General features: G+C 45.0%; 1 protein-coding gene across 1 annotated transcript in view; it reads right to left on the bottom strand.

Annotated features, from left to right (window-relative positions):
• LOC126455951 (protein Wnt-11b-2-like) overlaps positions 1 to 24,604 on the bottom strand; it is a 278,412-nt gene that overhangs the window by 107,911 nt on the left and 145,897 nt on the right. The window contains exons 4-6 of the mRNA XM_050091708.1: positions 23,438 to 23,672; positions 12,202 to 12,325; positions 1,815 to 2,131 (exon numbers count right to left, since the gene is read on the bottom strand). Coding sequence (XP_049947665.1) covers positions 1,815 to 2,131; positions 12,202 to 12,325; positions 23,438 to 23,672 — 676 coding nt within the window. The remainder of the gene's footprint in view (positions 1 to 1,814; positions 2,132 to 12,201; positions 12,326 to 23,437; positions 23,673 to 24,604) is intronic.

Genomic DNA, 24,604 nt, shown 5'->3' with positions numbered 1-24,604 from the left:
ATGTGTCCATTTCTGAGTCTTCGTTTGATTATGAAAATTCAAACAAAAATCCGTTGTGTGTGTTGTGGAGAGTCTTTGTTTTCGCTCCACTCAAATACGTAGGTTGGAACTTAAATAGTGGCAACACTGCTATGGAGACACTATGCATTGGAATCTACTGTTGTCACTGATAGCACATATTGCTGACATACCTACCTTCCCTCCGAGTAAATGGACTCTTCCGTCCCACGTCACCGGCGGCGCACAATAGAAGGAAACACAGTCACTTGTGAGCGAGCGGTCTAATGTAACGGTGTCACTATGTTTTCGAAACAGGAACAACGGAGTTGGATCATGATTGAATGTGCCAGAGGTCGTACAGCACGACAGTGTCATCAAGGTCTTCAAGAGGCGTGCGGGAAATCGGTATTGCCGCACAGAACAGTGGCACGTTTGGGTAAAAGCCTTCAACAAAGGTCGAAAAACTGTGACGGACATGCATCGGGCAGGTCGTCCTAGCGTCTTTGAAGAAGAAGTGCATGTTGTTGCCGCGTCTGTGGACAGCGATCGACGCCATATGATTCGTGAGCTCGCCCACGAAACCGAATTAACGCGTGCGACCATGCTTCGCATCCTGAAGGAATGCCTGGGCATGAGAAAAATTGCATCACAATGGGTTCCGCGTGACTTGACGGAAATGCAGAAATGGATGCGTTACGACGCTGCTCAGACGCACTTGGAGCACTATGAGTGCGAAGGAGAGGCTTTCTTACGCTGTATCGTAACACTGGATGAGACATGGGCCACACGGTACGAGCCAAAACTGAAACACCAATCCAACGAATGGCGTCATTATGGGTTGCCGCGAAAGTCGAAAGTGCGTCAGAGCCCCAGTATGTTGAAAGTTTTGGCGATTCTCATCTACGACTGTGAATGTGTCATCTTAACGCATTACGTTCCTCCACGGCAGACCGTCAATGTACAGTATTACTGTTCATTTTTGGAGTATCACCTGCGACCAGCTTTGCGAAAGATGGTGCGACAATTTCTGCGCAACCCACCCATCATTTTGCACGCAATGCGCGGGCACATATAGCGCAAGCTGTGGCTGCTCTGTTCGGTCGATGAGACTGGGAAGTTCTCTACCATCCACCATACTCCTAGGACTTAAGTCCTTGTGACTTTGATTTGATTCCGCAGATGAAGGAACCACTTCGTGGCATTCGCTTCAGAATGGGTCCAGGGATTCGACAGGCAACAGGCCGCTCCATTCGCACCATCAACAGAACTGGCTTTGCTAACGGTGTACTACGCCTTCCTCATCACTGGCAACGGGTTCTGCACAGCGCTAGTGACTACTTTGAAGGACAGTAGCAGGTGTAAACGTGTAACTCTTTTGTATCGGTTGTGAATAAATAGTTGCCGCTATTTAAGTTCCAACCCTCGTATTTGTTGACGTTAAATATGACAGCAAAGCAATTTGCCATAGCCAAAGTAGCTAGATGTTGAAGAGAAGGACATTTTGACACTTCAGTAGCTGTTCGTGATTTTCCGTTAAATGCCTATACTAAATTTTACTTAGTTACCCTCATTAATTTCAAATAATTTTTTTTTGCAAAATTAGACCTCACAATGGTCAAATTGATACCCCTTTTGTCCATTTCTGACACTTCATTTGGGAATGGATATGTCTCATGCAAAACTAGACATCCCGCATATCAATTTGATAATCCGTTTGTCCATTTCCGACTCCTCGTTTCGCTAGGAGAATTGAGACAAAAACTCATTGCGTGATTTTTGACCATAAAAAGGCTATATTAATTGTGCCGGGTCACCTGTGCTTGGTGCCGACGCTGCCGACCCTGGGGTCCCGCTGGCAGTAGTCGGGCGACTTGGTGACGTAGATGAGGTCGTGGTGCGAGAAGGGGGCGCGCGCGGCGGCGGCGGGGGCGGCCTGGGGCGCGGGGGCGGGCAGGAGGCGGCGGCCCGCGCCCACGCGCCGGCTCACCACCTCGGCGGCGACGGCGAAGCGCCGCTTCAGGCGCTCCCCCACGTCCGCCAGCGGCGGCAGCGCGCGCCAGCACGTCTTGATGTTGCACGAGCCCGACACGCCGTGGCACTTGCACTGCGTCTGCACGCTCGCCTCCACCGCCTGCGGCAGCCAGCGCGCACCACCACGTTACAGCAGCAACACTGCGGCTATCTAATGTCTAATGGAGTATACTTGAATTATATCAGGTGACGCTGAGGGAAGTAAGAGGGGCGTTCAGTAAGTAACGCAACACATTTCTTTCTGGAAGCAGGTTGGTTTAATTCAGGATTCCAATACACCATGTTATTCCTCACTCTTTCGGCAACAAAACCCTATTTTCCATCTCCGTTCAGTCTCCTTACACCACCTTACTGGAAGGGCAAGTATGTCCACATGGTACCACTTTACCGGTCGACATCGGAGCCAACGTCTTGCTGGATCAATAACCTCCCCATCATCCTCGTACTGCTTCCCGAGGAGTGCATCCTTCATTGGGCCAAACAGATGGAAGTCGCAGGTGCGCGGTGCGGGCTGTAGGGTGGGCGAGGAAGAACACTCAGTGATGGTTCAAACGGCTCTGAGCACTATGGGACTTAACATCTGAGGTCATCAGTCCCCTAGAACTTAGAACTACTTAAACCTAACTAACCTAAGGACATCACACACATCCATGCCCGAAGCAGGATTCGAACCTGCGACCGTAGCAGCCGCGTGGTTCGAGACTGAAGCGCCTAGAACCGCTTGGCCACACCGGCCGGCCACTCAGTGATGTTTTGTGAGCTTATCTCGGGTGCGCAGACTTGGGTGAGACCTTGCGCTGTCACGGAGAAGGGGAAGTTCGTTTACTTTTTTTTTTCTGCGACGACCACGCTGAAATCGTTTCTTCAATTTCATGAGTGCAGCACAGTACATTTCCGAGCTGATTGTTGCGCCATGAGGGAGGACATCAAACAGAATGGACCCTTCACAGTTCCAGAAGACCTTCGCTATGACGTTACCTACTGAGGACGCGGTTTTGAAGTTTTTCTTTGGAGGAGAGGTGGTGTGGCGCTTTCGATGGATAGCCGCTTTGATTCCGGTTCGAAGTGAACGAAAGTTTTGTGCTCTATGACGATGTTCGACAAAAAATTGTTATGATCAGCTTCCTAACGCGCAAGCAATTCCTCATGGATGGTCCTTTGATGCTCATTACGGTCTACTGCTAGGCGGCAAGGAACCCAGCGGGCATAAGCCATTGAGTACCCAACAGGGGGACGAGTGTGTCAGCACTACCAACAGAGAGGTCCAGTTGTGCAGCGAGGAGTTTCGTTGTGATCCGTCTGTCACCTCAAGTGAGAGTGTCCGCGCGTTCCAACATTGCAGGAGTCACAGCTGTGTGCGGCCGGTCGGCACGCGGGAGATCGAACAGGTTTGCGCGACCTTGTTGCGATGATGACAGATGCCTCACCCAACGACTCGCCGTGCTTTTGTTCACTGCCAGGTCTCCGTAGACATTCTGCAAGCGTCTATGAACAGCTGCGATGCTCTGGTCTTCTGCCAAAAGAAACTCAATGACAGCTCTCTGTCTGGAACGCTCCTCCGTTACAGACGCCATTTTGAAGGCTGTGTGTATCGCTGCAACCTTCATGAAACTGTACGAGCGGAAGCGGGAATATTCCACGACGCTCCACAACAAATTCTGCATTGTTCAGCCGAAATTGGCGGAGCAAATAAATGTGTTGCATTACTTATTGAACGACCCGCATAGAATAGGAAATGAGACGCTAAAACTAGGAGGTGAGGTATGCTATTTGGAAGGGGGGGGGGGCGAGGGGAAGTAAACTGACGATGGCCGAAGTAGAGATGATATAAAATAGCGATTGGAAATAGCAAGAACAGAAATCTGATAACATCGAATATAAATTCATGTTTAGGAAGTCTTTCCTGTAGGTATTCGTATGTAGTGTTGTCTTGTATGAAAATAAAACGTGGACGATAACCAGTTCAGACAGGAAGAGAAAGGAAGCTCTGCTACAGAAGAATACTAACGAGGAGGTACGGAAAGAAAAGAAATTTGTGGCATAACAGGACTAAAAGAAGGAGTCGGTTGATGGGACACATTCTTAGACATCACTTTAGCATTGGAGGGAAGTGTAGACGGTAAAATTTGTAGAGGTAGTCCAAGAAATGAATACATTGAGCAGTTTAAAATGGTTGTGCGCTTGCAGTAGTTATTCAGAGACGAAGAAGTTTGTAAGGATAGAGTGGCACGGAGAACTGTATCAAACCTGTCTTTGGACTCAAGACCACAACAACAACAACAAACAATGATTTAGATTCATCTGACGACGCTATTCCAAAACTAGAGTTGGTAGGAAGGTAAGAGGGAAAGTGGCCTCATGAAAGACCAATTCTAGATCAGAACAAGGACTACGAAAATACCTGGAATAGCTAGGACTCACAGGAAACTGAAAGATAAGCTGCACAGCATAAGATCTGGTAGAGGTATTTTGTAAGGTCTGTCCATGCAACGTCCCTGATCGCCAGTTAAGTGAGTATGTAAGTAAGCATCTCAAGTTTAATGTCGAAAGTCGTCACATTGTCGCGACAAGTACTGCCCGCAAGTAGCACCACAAGGATTGGTTCTCCTCAGCGATATAAAATCGATTTACAGTCTCGATGTCGGAAATAAAATATAAGTTGAGAAGTGGATGTAAAATTTAGGGTGAAAGAATGTCCGTGTTATGATTCGCTGATGCTCTTATCCTCAGCGAAAGCGAGGAAAGTTACGTATCATATTGATTAAAACGAACAGTGTACTTGAGCACACACTATGGATTCTGAGTAATCCGAAGAAAACTAAGGTAGTGCGGAGCAGCATAAATGAGATTAGTGAAAAACTTAACGTCAAAACCGTGATCCACTAAGTAGACTATGTGTAGGAATTCTGCTGCCTTGTACACGAAATAATCGGTAAAGTATGCATAAAGCTTTTATCACACATTTTTAAGAAAAATGGAACCACAATTTCACTCTTGCTTGACAGTGGCAAAATGCTGAGACGACCTCGTCTTGATAGAAATTTAACGAACTAATAAAGTGACAATAAAAAAGCAGCAAAATATTCGCAGTATTTATGTAATATGTCGTTCTTCCACCAAATGCATGCTGAGGGCCTATCAGAAAGAAAAATTTTGGGTTTATAACTAATAAGTATTTCAAGTTGAGTGAACAGATGTAACGCTCAAATTCCGTTCCTTCAGAAACAGCAAATAGTAGAGCTGAATTTTAGGAGGAGTTTCTGAAGGGGAGTTTAGTCACGGTTTGTATTACAGTGGTGAATGCAGTCGCTATGTTTAGTGGGAAACATAAATTATGAAAGTGATAATTCGAGGCAAATAGTGAAGCGCACCGAATACTTTGTTGCTAAATACAATGACCCAATAGTTTGCCTGTTAAAAGCAAATCAAAATTCAGTCAGTCAACTTTAGTCAAAGAATGGGCTGTAGTTTTTACTCAAAGTGTTAGTATTGTTGCTTGGATTCGCGAGTCCTAATTTAGACGTTACAGAAGACATGCTAAGTCCCACCAAGGTCACGCTACTTAACAGACACGAACAAACTCGTAAAGATACACATAAAGAAAATACTATCCTCGAAAATAGAAAGAGGGCAACAGAGCCGTTATAAGTGGAACATAAGCGCAGTGGGCAAACTATTCATCTTACCCTTTAAAGAGAACAATGATCTGGTTGGAGTGCTGTAGGTGGCATACTACTGGTATCAAGCAGTCATCTGCCCCTCCATCGCTGACGTAAGGCTCTGAGCACTATGGGACTTAACAGCTGAGGTCATCAGTGCCCTAGAACTTAGAACTACTTAAACCTAACTAACCTAAGGACATCACACACATCCATGCCCGAGGCAGGATTCGAACCTGCGACCGTAGCAGTCGCGTGGTTCCAGACTGAAGCGCCTAGAACCGCTCGGCCACTCCGGCCGCTGACGTAAGGCACGGCAGTGAAGTGGCGTGTACGCGAGTGTAGAGTCGGGTGTGCGGTATGAGCGTAGCAAGGTAGGTATGTATATGAGGCGACGTGGCAACATAGCAGAAAGAAGCTATCGTGTGTGGATATGTCAATGATCACACCTCGAAAGAAGTTGCCCTGTTTGATGTGATGGAATACGAATGTGGCCTGTGCAACGTGTTTGCAAGAAATAGTGCATACCTCACAACTGTGTAATGCGGCGTAAGAATATTGACCGTAAAAAGCTGCTAACCCATAGGGATCGTGTATGGATGTCAACGACCATCAGTTTAAATCTAGACAGGAGTTGCTGCCGTTAGTGCATGCAGATGCATCTCAACCCGTTTCCGAGCGAACACTGCGAACACGATGGACATTTGGAGTCACGTACCTTGCAAAAGACCATTGTTCATACCACCGCTTACAGATACGGATCCTCAGTTGATCAAACAACGTTGAAAGTGGAAATTAGCTGACTGGAGGCATGTAGCGTGGCCCAAAGAGCCGCATTTTTGCCTTTTTTCAAAATATATGATGCAAGACGTCGTGTACACTGAAGGCTTAATGAGATGTGTCTTCCGTATCTTGGCTTGTGTTCACTCATTCACGTTAGCGTGACAATGAACCAGGACGATTATCTGAACATTCTCGGTCAGCAGGAGTTGCGGTTTCTTCTACATCTACGTGATGAGTTTGCAGTGAACACTCCCGTTTCCCAAGATGACAACGTCCATACTCACAGGTTTACACACCTTTGTTCCTGGTTCGGTGTACACACAGTCATTTTATCACAGCTAAGTCACCCTACTTTAATCCTCTAGAAAATGTCTGAGACTATTTGGAGCAACGGTGTAATCTACATTCCTGCAGTCTGGCGAAAACGTCAGGGTCGGTCACGGCTTGCCAAATTGCAAGCGAGCACGAAGCACCACACGAGTGTGTGCCAACGCTCGGCCTGTCCTGTCTTTGCTCGGTCCTTCTCCGGAAGTACTCGGTAGATTGCAACACTTAATTTGGTATTGCGTCACGATCCCTGAGTCAACAGATGGAGACGTTTGCAAGACAACAACCATCTGCACGAACAGTTCGACGACGTTTGCAGCAGCATGGACTACCAGCTCGGAGACCATGGCTGCTGTTACCCTTGACGCTGCACCACAAAGAGGAGCGCCTGCGATGGTGTACACAACGACGAACCTGGGTGCACGAATGGCAAAACGTCATTTTTTCGGATGAATGCAGGTTCTGTTTACAGCATCATGATGGTCGCATCCGTGTTTGCCACCATCGCGGTGCACGCACATTGGAAGCGTGTATTCGTCATCGCCATGCTGGTGTATCACCCGGCGTGATGGTATGGGATGCCATTGGTTACACGTCTCGGTCACCTCTTGTTCGCATTGACGGCACTTTGAAACGTGGCCGTTACGTTTCAGATGTGTTACTACCCTTGGCTCTACCCTTCATTCGATCCATGCGGAACCCTACATTTCAGCAGGATAATGCACGACCGCATGTTGCAGGTCCTGTACGGGCCTTTCTGGATACAGTAAATGTTCGACTGCTGCCCTGGCCAGCACATTCTCCAGATCTCTCACCAATTGAAAACGTCTGCTCAATGGTGGCCGAGCAACTGGCTCGTCACAATACGCCAGTCACTACTCTTGATGAACTGTGGTATCGTGTTGAAGCTGCATGGGCAGCTGTACCTGTACACGCCATCCAAGCTCTGTTTGACTCAATGCCCAAGCGTATCAAGGCCGTTATTACGCCAGAGGTGGTTGTTCTGGGTACTGATTTCTCAGGATCTATGCACCCCAATTGCGTGAAAATTTAATCACATGTCAGTTCTAGGATAATATATTTGTCCAATGAGTACCCGTTTATCATCTGCATTTCTTCTTGGTGTAGCAATTTTAGTGGCCAGTAGTGTAGACTTCCTGGACAATTTTGATGTGAAGAGTTTGCCTTTTAAATAGGTATCACACGGCAGATCAACCAGTTCCATTAAAGTTGTGAACTTCTTTTACTACCATGAATGTTCAGCGAAGTGTGAACAGCGACGAAATGAAGACTGTCATGCCGACCAACTGCTGTTTGTGTATGAGAAATCGGTTGCAAACTGTCCTCATGTCAGCACGTTGTAGGTGTCGCCACCGGCGCCAACCTTGTGTGAATCCCCTGAAAAGCTAATCATTTGCATACCACAGCATCTTCTTCCTGTCGGTTAAATTTCGCGTCTGTAGCACGTCATCTTCGTGGTGTAGCAATTTTAATGGCCAGTAGTGTAAGTTATTTTCCTTGGGCAGAATTTCCACGTCTCCATAGTGAGTTTGCAAACGTGATAAAATATGTCGATCAAGATATTTGTGTGAAAGAAACAGTCACAATTACGTGGGAACCTGAGGGCGAGAATCTGTGAAACGATTTGCGTCTGTCCACATACCAACAGTTTGTACCAGATAAAAATTATATTATTTCTTCAGTGCGCCAAAAATAATTAAATAATACTGAAAATTTGTTTTGTTTTTGATCTGTGAGGATAATAAATATGAAATATTAAACCCAGTTGTATGCAGTAAGACTCCAGCGCCATTTAAATGCGGCATATTCGCATTTCCCCCTATTCACCCTCCTCATGCTCAGATAGCATGGCATGGCGGTGGGCGAACGTGCAGACAGACGAGAGAGCTACGGCACTCGAGAATGAGCGCTGGTCCTATGCTCAATTCTTGGCTGTCACTGCTTTGTGGGATCTAATCATGAATGAGTAGCTTCGTTTGGATGTGGAATACGGAAAGAAATTTGCAGTTGTAGACATGTTACTCGCCAAAAATGACACTATTTTCAACACTACAGACAATACTACACCCTATCAGCGTCGTGTCTCTTGAGGTGATTAGTTTTTCGTCCACTTTGGGCTTTTAGTTTTTACTAATATGGACGACCGAGCCAGTTTCCAGTACTGAGGTGAAGGGGCTTTGTGACGCCTGGAGATGCTGCATTGGTGTTTCTGTGATTCTAATGATCGCTAATCTGTTTCTGATGTGTTGTGTTCGAAACCTATTGTTTTGGCTGTTTAGGTTTTTATGTTGGTAACGCCACGTAGTGCTCTATATGAAAATCACCGACTGCGCTGTGTGCAGTCTGTGGCTGGTTGGACTCATTGTTGGAATATTCGCTTGTGTAGTGTTGGGCAGTTGAATCTGAACAGCGTGTAGCGTTGGGCAGTAGGATGTGAACAGCGCGTAGCGTTGGGCAGTTGGAGATGAGCCGCCAGCAGTGGTGGATGTGGGGAGAGAGATGCCAGAGTTTTAAGACGTTACTATGAGCGGACGATCTGGACGTGTGTCCGTCAGGGAAAGGAAATTTGTAAGACTGGATGTCATGAACTGATTTTTTTATATATATATATATATATATATATATATATATATATATATATAATGACTTTTAAACACTATTAAGGTAAATACATTGTTTGTTCTCTATCAAAATCTTTCATTTGCTAACTGTGCCTATCAGTAGTTAGTGCCTCCAGTAGTTAGAATCTTTTATTTAGCTGGCAGTATTGGCGCTTGCTGTATTGCAGTAGTTCGGGTAACGAGGATTTTTGTGAGGTAAGTGATTCGTGAAAGGTATAGTTTACTGTTAGTCAGGGCCATTCTTTTGTAGGGATTATTGAAAGTCAGATTGCGTTGCGCTAAAAATATTGTGTGTCAGTTTAGTGATGATCAGAATAAGTAAAGAGAGAACTGTCTGAGTACGTTCAGTTTTGCTCAGCTGTTTGAAAATCAAATAACGTAAAAGTTTTTCCAGCACTGTCATTCTTTACATACAAAGGGGAAGTTTCACCCTTCATGGTCTGGCAGGAGTTCTGACCCGCCTGAAAAAGAGCATATAATGTTATCTATCACTGAGGCCTGACGGGATCGACTCCCACTTCATTCTTAGTCTGGTACCTTATTGAATCGTACAGAACTCCCACAGATGTGGTATTTCTGGTTCCAGAGCGGCTCGAAACTCAGTGCGCGCAGTCCACGCGCTCGTTGGTTGCGTGTAGCTGGAAGTGGATGAGTCTGTGATTGATTTTGAGTTCTGTGATTATTTGGTCTTCATATTTTTTCCTCATTTCGTGATAAGTCTGTTTATGCTAATAATTGCTTAGAAGAATAAAATATTGAAGATATTTAGAAAACTGGAGAGACTGGAGTTATTCCAGGAGGATTTTTCGCTCTGATATTGGTACAACATACGAGGAAAAATGTGATTCTGAAGTAAAACACGTCCTTGAAGAATTGCAAGTCAACAATTTTCAGACCAAACAAACGAAAAGTAACGGCATGTCATATATCAATCATCAACAGGATAGTTCTGCTTATTCTCCAGAAGTTGAAGAAATTCAATTTTAAGATGGAAGTGATGTTAAAAAACATTTCCCAACTCTTTTCAGAGCAAAAGAAGAAAGAAGTGATTTTCACTTTCAAATGAAATTCTAACCCAAAATTTGGAGCTCATGGCCAGATTTCATTGCTAGTAGTGAGAGATGTGAAAACTGTGTAGTTTAAACGTAAACATCCTCCAGGGATTAGGTTTTGCACCTGTTTCGACTGTCCGACTGCTGCCTACAAGGAAATACTAGGACTGAACTATGACCATGGGACATGTGATCAGCAAGTCGCCAGTAGATGAATCCTGATGACTTCGCTGCTTCTACTCAAGCAGTCCTTCATTTGGCCCTACGAGAGGTGATTGGATCCTGTACCAGACCTTTTTACCTCAGAAATAATGGGTTGGTACCTAGAATGGATCTCGGATCCTTACACGCTGAAGACAGCGACGCTAACCGTTCGACTGTGGAGGTGGTCTACTGTGCTATTTACAATACAATCAGGCTCATTCAAAGTGCTCTCACATTCGAAGTGCTCTCAATGTAACGTGTTTTTATGTGCCAATGATAGAATTGATGGCCATACCACAATGAACTCCGCCTCCGTAGCTCAATGGTCACCGTGGCTGTGTGCCATGTGAGGGACATGTATTCGTTTCCCAGTACTACAAGGGACGTTTCCTTGGTGGGAGGACTGGGATGAGGTGCAATCAGCCTCGTGGTGCCAGTTGAGCAGCTACCTGACCAAGCGGCAGCGGTACCAATCTAATAGCCTGACAACAGCTGAAAAGCAACATGCTGACCCAATGACCTCTCTATAATGCATCTCGATGACGCCTTTGGCTAAGGCCGAAAAGTTGGTCAGTGGGACTCGATGGACTGTCTGTAGCCAGAACGATAGCACTTCCTGCCTTTGATACCATTGTGACGTGACGGGACTCTGAACTAAACTCCGTAGAACAGGCCTCGGTAGGCCCAATGGTACCGACCGATCGCCGTGTCATCCTCAACTGATAGGCGTCATTTGATGCGGTTATGGAGGGTCATGTGGTCAGAATACTACTGTCCCAGACATTGTCAGTTTTCGTATCTGGAACAGCTACTTCTCAATCAAGTAGCTCCTCAATAGACCTTGCAAGGGCTGAGTGCACCCTGCTTGCCAACAGCACTGACGTGGACGGTCACCCATCCAAGTTCTAGGCAAGCTTGATAGCGCTTAACTCCAGTGATCTGATGGGAACTGGTATTACCACTGCCGTTGGCGCGGTTTTATTTCTGCTGAAGCAATTTTCAACCTACTGTAGTAACATAAAAATTGATTAATGTCATAGACAAAGAAATAAAATTCGAGACTTACATGGGTAAAGATAGAAAGTTTCCCATGAATGCAGGCGTTTCCTGGAACTTGTTGGTAATAAAGTTTTGAAAAGCCGTGACAGAAAGCGACTGTTTCCAAAACAGTACTATTAGCAGGATAAGAAAGTGACCAGTTCTTTAGGCTCCTCAAATTCTGTTCCAGAATCTGATTGGCTAAAAGGCCGAAACAAATGTGGAGCTACATTGTGCTCTCGAAATTGAAAGGTCAGCTAGCAGCCCTCGTTGAGGTAGGAAACGAATGATGTGCCCTTTGGGGACGTATCAAATGGGGAGTGATTGATCCTCAGTGATCCTTAAAGCTGTAGCCCCACAGAAAGCTTTGGAAATGTTAACAAGTGCGTTCCCGCGTGCGGGCGCGGAATACTGTTCAATCTGTCGATTGTTGTAGGCGTGGAGATCAAGGCCCGGACGACGTACCAGCCGGCCCGCGCGGTTGTTGTGCAGGTTGACGGCGGCCAACTGCCTCCGGACACGCCCACGCAGCCGGCCGCTGCCGCCGCTGCCGCTACTCGCTGGCACTGGTGCGACGGTGCTGCGGCTCCTGCAACACAAACGCGTGCAAACCACAATCTCGGACCACTGACAACTACACTAGCCAATGACACAGCCGGCCGGAGTGGCCGAGCGGTTCTAGCCGCTACAGTCTGGAACCGCGCGACCGCTACGGTCGCAGGTTCGAATCCTGCCTCGGTCATGGATGTGTGTGATGTCTGTAGGTTAGTTAGGTTTAAGTAGTTCTAAGTTCTAGGGGACTGATGACCTCAGAAGTTAAGTCCCATAGTGCTCAGAGCCATTTGAACCATTTTTGAACCAGTGACACACTGGTGAGCATTAAAACTGCAAAACCATGAAGCCAGCGTGGAACAAACATCATACTGGTGTACTACCTGCCTGGATATGCAAATGATAAACATTTCATCGCAACTGCATAAACCAGGTGGGATGAACGTTTTTTATATTCTGTGTAAAAGGAAACATTACACGGCTGGGTTTTCACTCGGGAAACGTACTTGAAGGCTGACTGTTTCTAAGAATATCGATGTAAGAAGGAGAAAAGTCTTCCAACATGCTGAAATTCGAAGTAGAATGCGCAGTCGGCAGGGCAGGTGTAGAGAGAGCGGTATTGGTGGGGGTTGTAGTTGGTTGGTTGGTTGAGTTGTGGGAGGGGACCGAACGGCGAGGTCGTCGGTCCCATTGGATAAGAGAAGGATATGGAAGGAAGTCGGCCATGCCCTTTGAAAGGAACCATCCCAGCATTTGTCAGACGCGATTTAGGGAAATCAAAACTTGAGTGAGGATGGCCGGACGCGGGCTTGAACCGTCGTCCTCCCGAATGCGAGTCTAGCGTGCTAACCACTGCGCCACCTCGCTCGGTGGGGATTGTGAATAGGCGCTGTAACGGAAATGTCGAGCACTGGAGAGGTAGCGCCGTTCTAAACTGAATCCTACACTCACATTTTTTGTAGACGTTAAGTGGAGCCCTCCGCATGCACACTTGCATGGTGATCCTACAAAGAGAGCTACTCTCATCTCTGCTTTGGTTAGTATCGAAAAATATCATAATAAAATAAGAGAAATCAGAGCACGAACGGAAAGATTTACGTGTTCCTTTTTCCACCTGCCATTCGAGTGTGGAATGGTAGAGAAGTAGTATGAAAATGGTTCGATGAACCCTCTGCCAGTGTGAATTGCAGAGTAACGATGTAGATGTAGACGTAGCATTCCGCTGAAAATGCAACAAAAGCAGCGATTTAGTTTCCCCTGGCTTGTTAACCATTTTTAGTTTTCAGAGAAGCGTCATGAGTGGCGAATTTTGAGTAACACATTCATTTCTCTTGTTGGCATGTTAAATTTTACTTCTTTTGCCAAAACAAGCGGGTTTAGAAAATGTCGTATCACTAATATGTTGTGCAAACGCAGTTGCGAGATAATTCCGAAACAGTGTTTCATTAAGGGACGAGCTGAGGAAAGGTGAGGTCAACAGCTTATGAAGAAGCACATCCTCAGTACAAAAATAAACGTGTAATGCATTCACTTATGTTTTTCCAGAAACACGCAGCATTTCTCGTTTCACCAGGTATCTATGCCCCTTAAAAATTACTTTCATCGAAAAAGTCGGTAGTTAGTGGAATAATACGTTAGATAATGAAATTTTGCATAATAAACATATGGATAAATTTTTTATGCTATCATTTGCCGAAATTTCTTTCGATATCTCAGACCGTTCATGAAATATGACAAGTGTTGTGGATATTTCATTCTGTCTTTACCACTGGCGCGGGCGGTCGCAAATGAGTGAGCCACATCAGATCAATTTTCTTGGGATGTGACAAATAGAGACGACCTCCATCCAAGTCTAAAGAAAAATTCAATATCTTAGACGAATTTCGTACGTAGCAACATATTATGTATTATGCACCAAATGTAAAAATCATACCGACCCCTATTTTTCTTTGCAAACTTTTTCGAATTTCGGACAGTGCCTTACTTAAATCCAAATATCACAATAATTGTGAACATTAATGAAATGGTGCACATCTAATAATAAAGCTGACATATTGAGCTATAAGTAACGCATAAATGAGAATTTTTTACCGTATAGTTCCTGTAAAAACGTTTGAGAAAGATTACAGGGCGTGTGCCTATATTCTGTCGTCGCCGACCGGCCGAAAGCTAGAAAGCGTTGTCGGCCTCCCCTTTCGAACATAGCAACGAAATCGCTCATTGCTTTGGACGAAAATTGGTCATTGCGCATTGACCACTGTATCCTGCGCAGACGGTAGCAGGATCATAGCCTATCAAAGGTGCGGTTTATCGTTCCGCTATATTGGGCAGGTTCACATGGCTGTCATGTGAATATGGAATCGATAGATTCAAGAGGTTTATACTCACCGCCACGCAAAATTTCAAAGGCCCCACGAGACTACGCCAGAGAGGACAGACAAAACAAGAGTATCAAAAATGGAGTTAAATTCATAACCAATCTGCTTTTGTCTCCCATGATAGTATGCACAAATATTTATGCAAAAATAATTAGGTGACAATATTTATGTCAGAGCATGACTAAACACAAGTAAATGATGTTGGGTTGCAGTTGAAAGTGAGAAAAAGAGAAAGATGGGGAGGGGGGGAGGAAGATGAAGAATAAAGTGAGAGACTGGGTGGTGATACAGCAGGACAGAGCGACAGGGAGAGGGAAGGAATAAACCAATATGAGTGACTTAAAGAAAAAGAGAGAGGGAGGAGTGCAGTAGGCTGGGGAGGAACAGTGAGAGAGGGAGAGAACGGAAGGGATAGTGAGAGGGGAGAGAGAGAAGAGAGAAGAATATGTCAGGATACAAGGATGTATGTGGAGAACGTCTTAGAACTGAAAGATTATGGGATTGAAAATGTAATGGAGCAGTAAGAATGGAATACCGCTGTAATTCGTACTGCCCGAAAATACTGCTGTTGTAACGAGTTAATATATAGCTTTTTGTTGAGAGATGTTTTATAAAAGAAAGTGTTAACTTGCGAGAAAATATGGCAGTCTCCAATGAGTGCACTGTAATTTGGTAGAGAGTCTTCGAAGCACAACTAGCAAATATACCTCACCCTCCTGCAGATTTCTCCTTATAAATTAAGTGCGAAAAAATACAAAACCATTGCATCTGAATTATGACCAGTGATTACATTTCCATTTCTTAACGCGGAAGAGCACAACGTGTCCTAAATTCGTTATCGGAGTTGAAAGACTTATAAGCGTTCAGCAATAATTTAAGGTAAACTATATTTAGAGTAGGCCGTACATGCGCACATATCCAGGAGAAGAATAGCAGATGTAACCTTCAGGAAGAATCCTATCTGGGTGTGTGAATAAGTTCTCGAAAGTCGTCACTCCACAAATGCTTATATCGATATGAATTTCTTCAGAGTGCTGAACAACTTTCGCACCTATTGTTTACCGAGAGGTTGAATTGTAGGACACCATATGCGAAATGGATAATACAAGTGTTAGTAGAGTCTCACAAAGCTTCTGCAGGTACATTTTGGACCGAAAGAAGGTTGTGTTATGCCCTCATACCATATATGATGATGAAACGTACCTTTCTTAGGCAAACGTTTGTCTTGAACAGGAATACATGACGGGGTGCCATTAAAATTTTTAAAGGTTGAAAGAAATAAAATACAATGTAATTGGAAAAGTTCGTGGAAATTATGCTTAAGGGTTAAAAAATGGGCGACACGGGTCGTGTGATGCACGTAGTTCTTGCTCCAGATGAACAGTCACTTGGTTTGATTTTTGTCAGTGAGTTTCTACCTGGTCCAAGAATAAGCGAAAGGTGCCATGGAAAGTAACACGGAAGTCTTAACAGCCATATTCTATGTAGGCTGTCACCAAAATGTTAGTTGTCATGCTATGAAATCACAGTGATAACTAACGTTCTATGTGTAAAATTCGTAAGAATGAATGGTATCTAGGAGTACTCTCTAATTCATATAAGGTGTGCCCAATACAGTTATACGTAAAGGAATTTTAATAACGATATTATAATTACATTTCGTGTGAAACTGTACTGCTATACACGACTGACATTGACATAGATACGTCAATCCAACCGTGCAGGAAGGCAGAGGATGTCTTCGGTGCAGAAACTCCTGAGTTCCTGAAGGATCTAGTTTCCATGGAGTCTTGAACTTCCTTGCAACCGGTGATCCTCTGACCTTTCAGAGATTGTTTTAAGCGGTCGATGATATGCGGGTCACACGCAGAGATTCGGGACTATAACGAGGATGTTGTAGGAAATCTCATCGAAATTCTTGAAGGAGCTTGACGGTCTTCTTGGCCACATGTGGCTTAACGTTGTCCTGGACAAGCATTATCCAGTTCGAGAGCTTGCCCCTGCGCTTGTTCTTGATGGCCAGTTTGAGCCTCAGCAACGTGTTGCACTACTGCTCAGCGTTATCTGTTGCACCCTTTGGTAGCCAGTCGATGAATAGAGGTCCTTCGTCGTCGAAAAAAAGCTGAGCATCGCTATTCCGGCCTTCGGAGCACAATAAGTTTGTTCTTCTTTTTCGTCTTCAATTTTTTTATTTTGTATCCACTCCATGCTCATCCGTTTGGAGGCAGGGTCGGAAATGATGGCACCATATTTCATCACGTACCACAATCTTAGCAATGAAATTCGTTTCTTGCTCAACAGACGGGTCAGGCAAAGATCCATTCTCTTTGCCATCTGATCCTCTGAATGCAGTTTTGGCACCCACTGTGCATGAACTTTGCCACAACGAAGCTTCTCGTGGATTACGTGGCGCATAGTTTCTTTGATTATCTACAATTCAACAGCAATGCTACATGTGATGAGCCGACGATTCCCCTGTATGAGCTTGTAATCTTAACCCTTCCACACGTCACCATTATATTTCTCTGTCTCTAAAAGTTTCTAAAGCTTCTAGAGCCGTAAGTTATACAAAATAAAAACTGTTTAGTTATCTTCATTTTCTCTTCTTGTGGTTGGCTGCAGTTCTCGCGTCTAGGGGAACATCCTTGAGGCTGAAATTTTGACTTAGTAGGTTCTTGTTGATCTGAATAATTTATGAAATTCTTTTGTTGCTATGACTTTCTTTTATTTTATCCCATTCTTCTATATCACACCGGCTATTAGTTTCCACTTCAGAACTCAAATTCACATTGTTATTGACAAGATTAGAATTACGTCTGCTGCCATACGAGGCATGCCCACTACTTCCTATATTCTGCGATACACACAATATTCCAAAGAGTTTACAAAGCAAAAGAGTTTACATGCTTCCTTGACAAAAGAAGAACCATCACCAAGAAATAACATTATTTTATAAATGAATCCAGAAGTAAATTTAGTAATTAGCGTTTGATTGAGCAATTAACAACATGAATTTTAAGTATGCTGCATATTTCGTAATTTCAAATATTACTAGAAAAAGAGAAATTTTAACCATACATGAAGAGTGTAACAAATTAATTTCTTTTTATACATTTTAGTCTGAAATATATATCATATATGTAATCATATGAAATTCTTTTAGTGAAACAGTTGAGATAATGTTCGTCTATACAAGTTACTTGGTGTCGACGTTTTCTATAAAAAAACGTTATGTTAGAAAAGGGTGTCCCATTACAAGCTCCTCCACAGCCGCAATCGTGGAAATGGTGGTGACAATGTGCGTCTACCCAGCGCCTGGCGTGTCCTTGATATTTACATATCCCGCCTCATAACGCTGGCACCAACTGAATATTTTGCACCGAGGGAGACACTGTTACCTGCACACCTCCTTCATCCTGAGAGAAATTTGTGAAACGCGCTCCCCTTCTATGTGAAGAAATTGGATAAAGTTTCTTTGTGCTGATCGGGAACACTCCATCATGCAATAAACTGCGGAAACAACTCTTCAGAAATGATAAAACTGCTGAGAACTTTTAGTTTAGTTTGTGCAGTTGGGAATACCACAATGCCATATGTCGGCAAACATATTCACCCACTGACGTTAGCGCCTAGACACGGTCTGCGCGGTCTACGGACGTCTTGTCACGGTCCGTGCGGCTCTTCCCGTCGGAAGTTCGAGTCCTCCCGTGAGCATGGGTGTGTGTGTTGCCCTTAGCGTAAGTTAGTTTAAATTAGATTAAGTAATGAGTAGGCTTAGGGACCGATGACCTCAGCAGTTTGGTCCCATAAGACCTTACCACGAATTTCCAAAATTTCCACTGAATTTGCGCCGCTGCGCTGGAGGACTTCTTTTCAGTTGGCCGTATCTTGTACATCCCATCTACAAAACATACAGAAGACGAAGTTTTTCGCCCTTCACTTGTGTCCGAGTCTTTTAGATCAGTGTGTAGAACATAAAGCTATCAGTCCTAGCGTCAACCAGGTCACATTTACCTCGGTCACAGCAGGACGATAAAACTCGCTTAAACAATCGTCATTTTACCACAGAAGCACAATAATGAGCAGGATGTTCGAAAAAAGTGTTCCATACTCTTACACAGGGAGGGTAAAATAATTGTTGTTGCACCTTAAGATAGGCAACCCAACTTATAACTTACACACACGGTAGATGATGTAACCTATCTTAAGGCGAATGATACATTTTGCAGGCCAGTTTTATTTTGCCATCCCAATTTGAGATAGGACTACTCTAAAATAGGCAGAAATCCCCCTAAACATATTTCAGAAACAAATAACTTTCGTATTCCTTGCGTCGTCGGCTCTGTAAAGTCGGGGTAGATAATGATCTGCATATCTCTACCGAAAGACCACAGCGCTGGTGCACGCACAACTATTTCAGAACACACCGTTCATCGTAAATTGTTGAACATGGAGCTCCACAGCGGACCAACCCTACGGGTTCACATGTTGATGCAACGACATCGTCGATTACGATTTCAGTAGGCCCGGGACCATCGGGAATCGACCGTCGATCAATGGAAACGTGTCGGATGAATAACATTTTTCTACATTAAGTCGACGATCGTCTCCACGAATGCCATCGTCGAGGTGAAAGGCCGCTCGAAACTTGCGCCACGGACACAGGCTGGTGGGAGCAATATTATGTTGTGGGAGACGTTCTCCTACGCTTGCTTGGGAGCTGTGGTAGTGATCGAAGACACTTTGCCAGCTGCGAACTACCTGCATCCCTTCATGCTTAATGTCCTCCCCGACGGCGGCGTCATCTTTCAGCAGTATAATCGTCCGTGTGTCGGAGCCAGAACCGTGCTACAGCGGTTTGAGGGGCATTATAGTGAACCGACGTTGATGTCTCGACGACCAAATTCGCTTGATGTAAATCCTGTGGAACCCATCTGTGTCTTTGCCGGGCGCCATTACCGAGCGAGGTGACGCTGTTGTTACCACACTGGGCTCACATTCGGGAGGATGACGGTTCAAACCCGCGTCCGGCTATCCAGATTTACGTTTTCCTTGATTTCTCTAAATCGCTCTAGGCAGATGTCGGATGGTTCCTTTGAAAGGGCACGGCCGATTTCCTTCCCCGTCCATGACTCCATTCAACCCATCCTGTAATTCTTCACTTTCATTGACGATAGCAATGTCATCAGTTCTGTGTCTAATGACCTCGATGTCGACGGGACGTTAAACACAATCGTCCTTCCTTTCTTCCTTCTGACGCCATCAACGAGAAAGCAAATCAGCGGACCGTTATTTATGCAAATTACATAACCTATGGGTAGACATCTAATGCCACATACCTCCACAAACCTACCAACAAACTGTCGGACCCATGAAATGCAGAATCAGTGATGTATTTCGTTCCAAGCTACTAAGTATGTGGTCATAATGTTTTGCCTCATCAGTGTGTATTCTTTCCTCGCCCATTCTATGGAGAACCTCCTCATTTCTTAGCTTATCACTCCACTTAATTTTCAATATTTTTCTGTTGCACCACATCTCAAATGCTTCAGTTTTCTTCTGTTCCGGTTTTCCCACATTCCATGTTTCACAACCATACGGTGCTTTGCTTCCTCAAATTAAGGCCTAATGTTTGATACTAGTAGACCTCTCTTGGCCAGGAATGCCCTCTTTTTCTATATTCTATAGTCATTAGACTGCTCACTCCATTCAATGCATCCTGTAATTCTTCTTTTTCACTGACGATGCAATGTCATCAGCGAATTTTGTCACTGATATCCTTTCATCTTAAACTTTAATCCCAATCTTCAAGCTCTATTTTCTTTCCGTCATTGCCTCTTCGACGTGCAGGTTGAAAACTAGGGTAGAAAGACTACATTCCTGTCTTATACCCTCTTTAATCCAAGCACTTTGTTCTCGTTGTTCCAGTCTTATAGTTCCCTCTTCTTTCTTGTACTTATTGTACACACATAAAAAAAAAGGTTTGAAATCACCTTGGTCCCGAGACTCCGGAACCTGTACAGAAAATTGGGATAGAGATCAACATAATCATTTCCGCCCTTTTAATTGTTCATGAAAACCAGACGTATCTTGTATCACCATACAGGGAGATCTTCAGAGGTTGCTGGTCCACATTGCCGTACACACCGGTACCTCTAATACCCAGTAGCACGTCCTCTTGCATTGATGCGTGCCTGTATTCGTCACACTATCCATAAGTTCATCAAGGCACTGTTAGTCCAAATTGTCCCACTCCTCAACGGCGATTCGGCGTAGATCCCTCAGAGTGGCTGGTGGGTCATGTCGTCCATAAACAGCTTTTTTCAATCTATCCCAGGTATGTGCGTTAGGGTTCATGTCTGGAGAACATGCTGGCCACTCTAGTCGAGCGATGTCGTTACCCTGAAGGAAGACATTCACAAGATGTGCACGATGGGGGCGCGAATTGTCGCCCATGAAGACGAATGCCTAGCCAATATGCTGCCGATATGGTTGCACTAGCAGACGGAGGTTAGCATTCACGTATCGTACAGCCGTTACGGCGCCTTCCATGACCACCAGTGGCGGTCTTCGGCCCCACATAACGCCAACCCAAAACAGCAGGGAACCTCCACCTTGCTGCAATCGCTGGACAGTGTGTCTAAGGCGTTCAGTCTGACCGGGTTGCCTCCAAACCCATTGCGACGATTGTCTGATTGAAGGCAAATGCGACACTCATCGGTGAAGAGAACGTGATGCCAATCCTGAGCCGTCCATTCGGCATGTTGTTGGGCCCATCTGTACAGCGGTGCATGGTATCGTGGTTGCAAAGATGGACCTCGCCATAGACGTCGGGAGTGAAGTTGCGCATCATGCAGCCTATTGTGCACAGTTTGAGTCGTAACGCGATGTCCTGTAGCTGCACGAAAAGCTTTATTCAAACTGGTGGCGTAGCTGTCAGGGTTCCTCCAAGCCATAATCCGTAGGTAGCGGTCATCCACTGCAGTAGTACCCCAGCCCTTGGGCGGCCCGAGAGAGGCATGTAATCGACAGTTCCTGTCTCTCTGTATCTCCTCCACATCCGAACAACATCGCTTTGGTTCGCTCCGAGGCGCCTGGACACTTCTCTCGTTGGGAGCCCTTACTGACACAAAATAACGATGCAGACGCGATGGAACCACGGCATTGACCGTCTAGGCATGGTTTAACTACAGACAACACGGTCCGTGTACCTCCTTTCTGGAACTGATCAGCGGTCGGACCCCCTCCTTCCAATAGACGCTGTTCATGCGTCGTTGTTTACATCTTTGGGTGGGTTTAATGACATCTCTGAACAGTCAAAGAGACTGCGTATGTGATACAGTATTCACAGTCAACGTCTATCTTCAGGAGCTCACTTGGATGATGCAAAACTTTCTTTGATGTGTGTATATTATCATTCTTTCCGTATAACGTACGCCTAGTTTTCTCAGAATTACAGACATCTTGGACCATTTAAGTTTATCGGACACTTTATCCAGGTCGACAAAACCTAAGAACGTGGCTCGATTTTTCTTCAGTCTTGCTTCTATATCAACCACAACGTGAAAACTGCCTCTCTCGTTGTTCTTGGGTTTGTCTGCTTCTCACAGTGCTCATTCTCGTTCGTTGGGAACTTAACGTGCTTCGCGCTCTTCGTCTGTTTCGCTTCTTCGCTGTTCTTCTAGCTTTCGCCGCTTTGCTTCAGAACTGGTAAGATCTCCTCCCCTTTTACGTTTGGGAGTTATCGAAAAAATAAATCGAATCAACTTTTTACTAGCAAATACACTAATGACACTTTATACACTTTATTTTTTATTTACATTCAAACACTGTATCACTTTCACACTTTCACATCACTATTTATTTTATTCACTCACTGCACTACTTTTCGTTCCTCCTTCGTCACTCATAAGAAACTGACGTCCGAACCAGCGACAGGTCTTTACCAATGGGTAGCCCCAGCAGTGGCGAATTCCAGAACATGCCAAAAAGTCTTCGAATGGTCCACAATGTTCCAGAACATTCCACAACATTCGAGAGAATTCTGGAATGTTCCACAATGATCTGAGATGTTCCGGGCTGTTCCCGAACATTCTGGAATCTTCTCGAATGTTCCAGACTATCCCCAAACATTCCAGAACATCCTGGATCATTGTGTAACATTCCATAACATTCTGGAATGTTGGGGAATACTCTCGAATGCTCTTGAATGTTCTGAAATGTTTTCGAAACCCTCAAATATTCTATAAATTTCTAAAAAAAAAAAAAGAATCAAATGGCTCTGAGCACAATGGGGCTTAACATCTGAGGTCCCTCCGCCACACACCGTTGGGTGGCTTGCGGAGTATAAATGTAGATGTAGGTCATCAGACCCCTAGAACTTAGAACTGCTTAATCCTAACTAACCTAAGGACAACATACACATCCATGCCCGAGGCAGGATTCGAACCTGCGACCGAAGCGGTCGCGCGGTTCCAGACTGAAGCGCCTAGAAGCGCTTCGCCACACGGGCCGGCTATAAATTTCTAAAGGACGAAACTTCCTAGCCTTTATATCTTCAAATGCACGCGCTTCAGGTAAAAACGGCAACTTTCTTCATTGATGACGGATACAGTCTACCACACTATATAATTCCCTTGATGGTAATGGGACTCGATTATGAGTTTTACTGGCACACACATTGTACACTTACTTTTATAATACATATTGATTATCAACTTATTTGGATTTTTAAAAATGTATTAAGATGGGAACGAGGAGGATGTGCTTACTTTGGTTTCTCCTTGGCGCTGCGCCTCTCCGGCGGGTCGGTGAAGCGGCGGGCGAAGCTGAGCCCCCACTTGAGGTTGTCGCCGCAGCCGCCCCACTTGAAGTTGCCGTTGGGCGGGTCTCGAGGCGGCAGCGCGCAGCCGCACTGGCGCAGGGTGCCCGCCGCGCATGCGCGAGCCACCGCGTGCGCCACCGCCGCCGACGACAGCGCGTATACGTACGCCTGCTCCCGCGTACCTGCAACACGCCGACCGCCAAGCGCTCACTGCCGGCGAGTAGGCTACACTGCGCAACAGATCTGCCTGGGCGCTCCCAGCACCACTGAGGAAAAGTGAGGACCAGTGAGGAAAAGAATACATTGGGCCATCGGATGCAGTGGCACAAGTATCATGTGAAGGTTAAATATGAGCACTGTGAGGACCTCATATTAATTAAATTGCTAATTATTAATTATGTCCCCAGTCGCTTTTAGATATGATGACAGGTTATGCTAGCATTAAAATGCGACGCTTTTCGGGTGGCGGGCGGGGGATGAGAGTCCGCTGAGCATTGTATGACATGCAAGAAATAATGCATTATTCATAAACTAAAATTTAACCTGTTTAGGTATCCGATTCAGCAATGTAGTGGTTGAGCGGTGTGGGTTTAGGAGTTCCATGTTTTCCACGTTTCCTGGTGTCGCCATCAGCCGTTCTTCGCACTTCTTCCATGGTGCAAGCCTGTCAGTATTATCGCTTGTAAAATCATTTTTGTGACCTAATTGTTGTTATTAAACAACGCATCACTTAAGTATGATTATAAGGTTTACAATTTAAAACTGCAACCAGTCGGAACTTTAGGTACTATACTACAGCCATGGTTTTCATTATGTCTACTTTCGATAAGACAGCAACAACATTTAAGGCCTGCCGCAGTCATGGACTGTGCGGCTGGTACTGGTGGAGGTTCGAGTCCTCCCTCGGGCATGGGTGTGTGTGTGTTTGTCCTTAGGATAATTTAGGTTAAGTAGTGAGTAAGCTTAGGGACTGATGACCGTAGCAGTTAAGTCCCATAAGATTTCACACACATTTGAAGATTTGCACATTTGAGGGCTATTTCCGACTGTTAATTTTTTAGATTTTTGTAAATTGCATTATACACATTGTTGTTGCAAATGTAAAACGAATTTG

The sequence above is a fragment of the Schistocerca serialis genome, chromosome 2 (genome assembly GCF_023864345.2).
Source record: "Schistocerca serialis cubense isolate TAMUIC-IGC-003099 chromosome 2, iqSchSeri2.2, whole genome shotgun sequence".
NCBI lineage: Eukaryota > Metazoa > Arthropoda > Insecta > Orthoptera > Acrididae > Schistocerca > Schistocerca serialis.
This window is presented reverse-complemented; position numbering and strand designations above follow the sequence as displayed.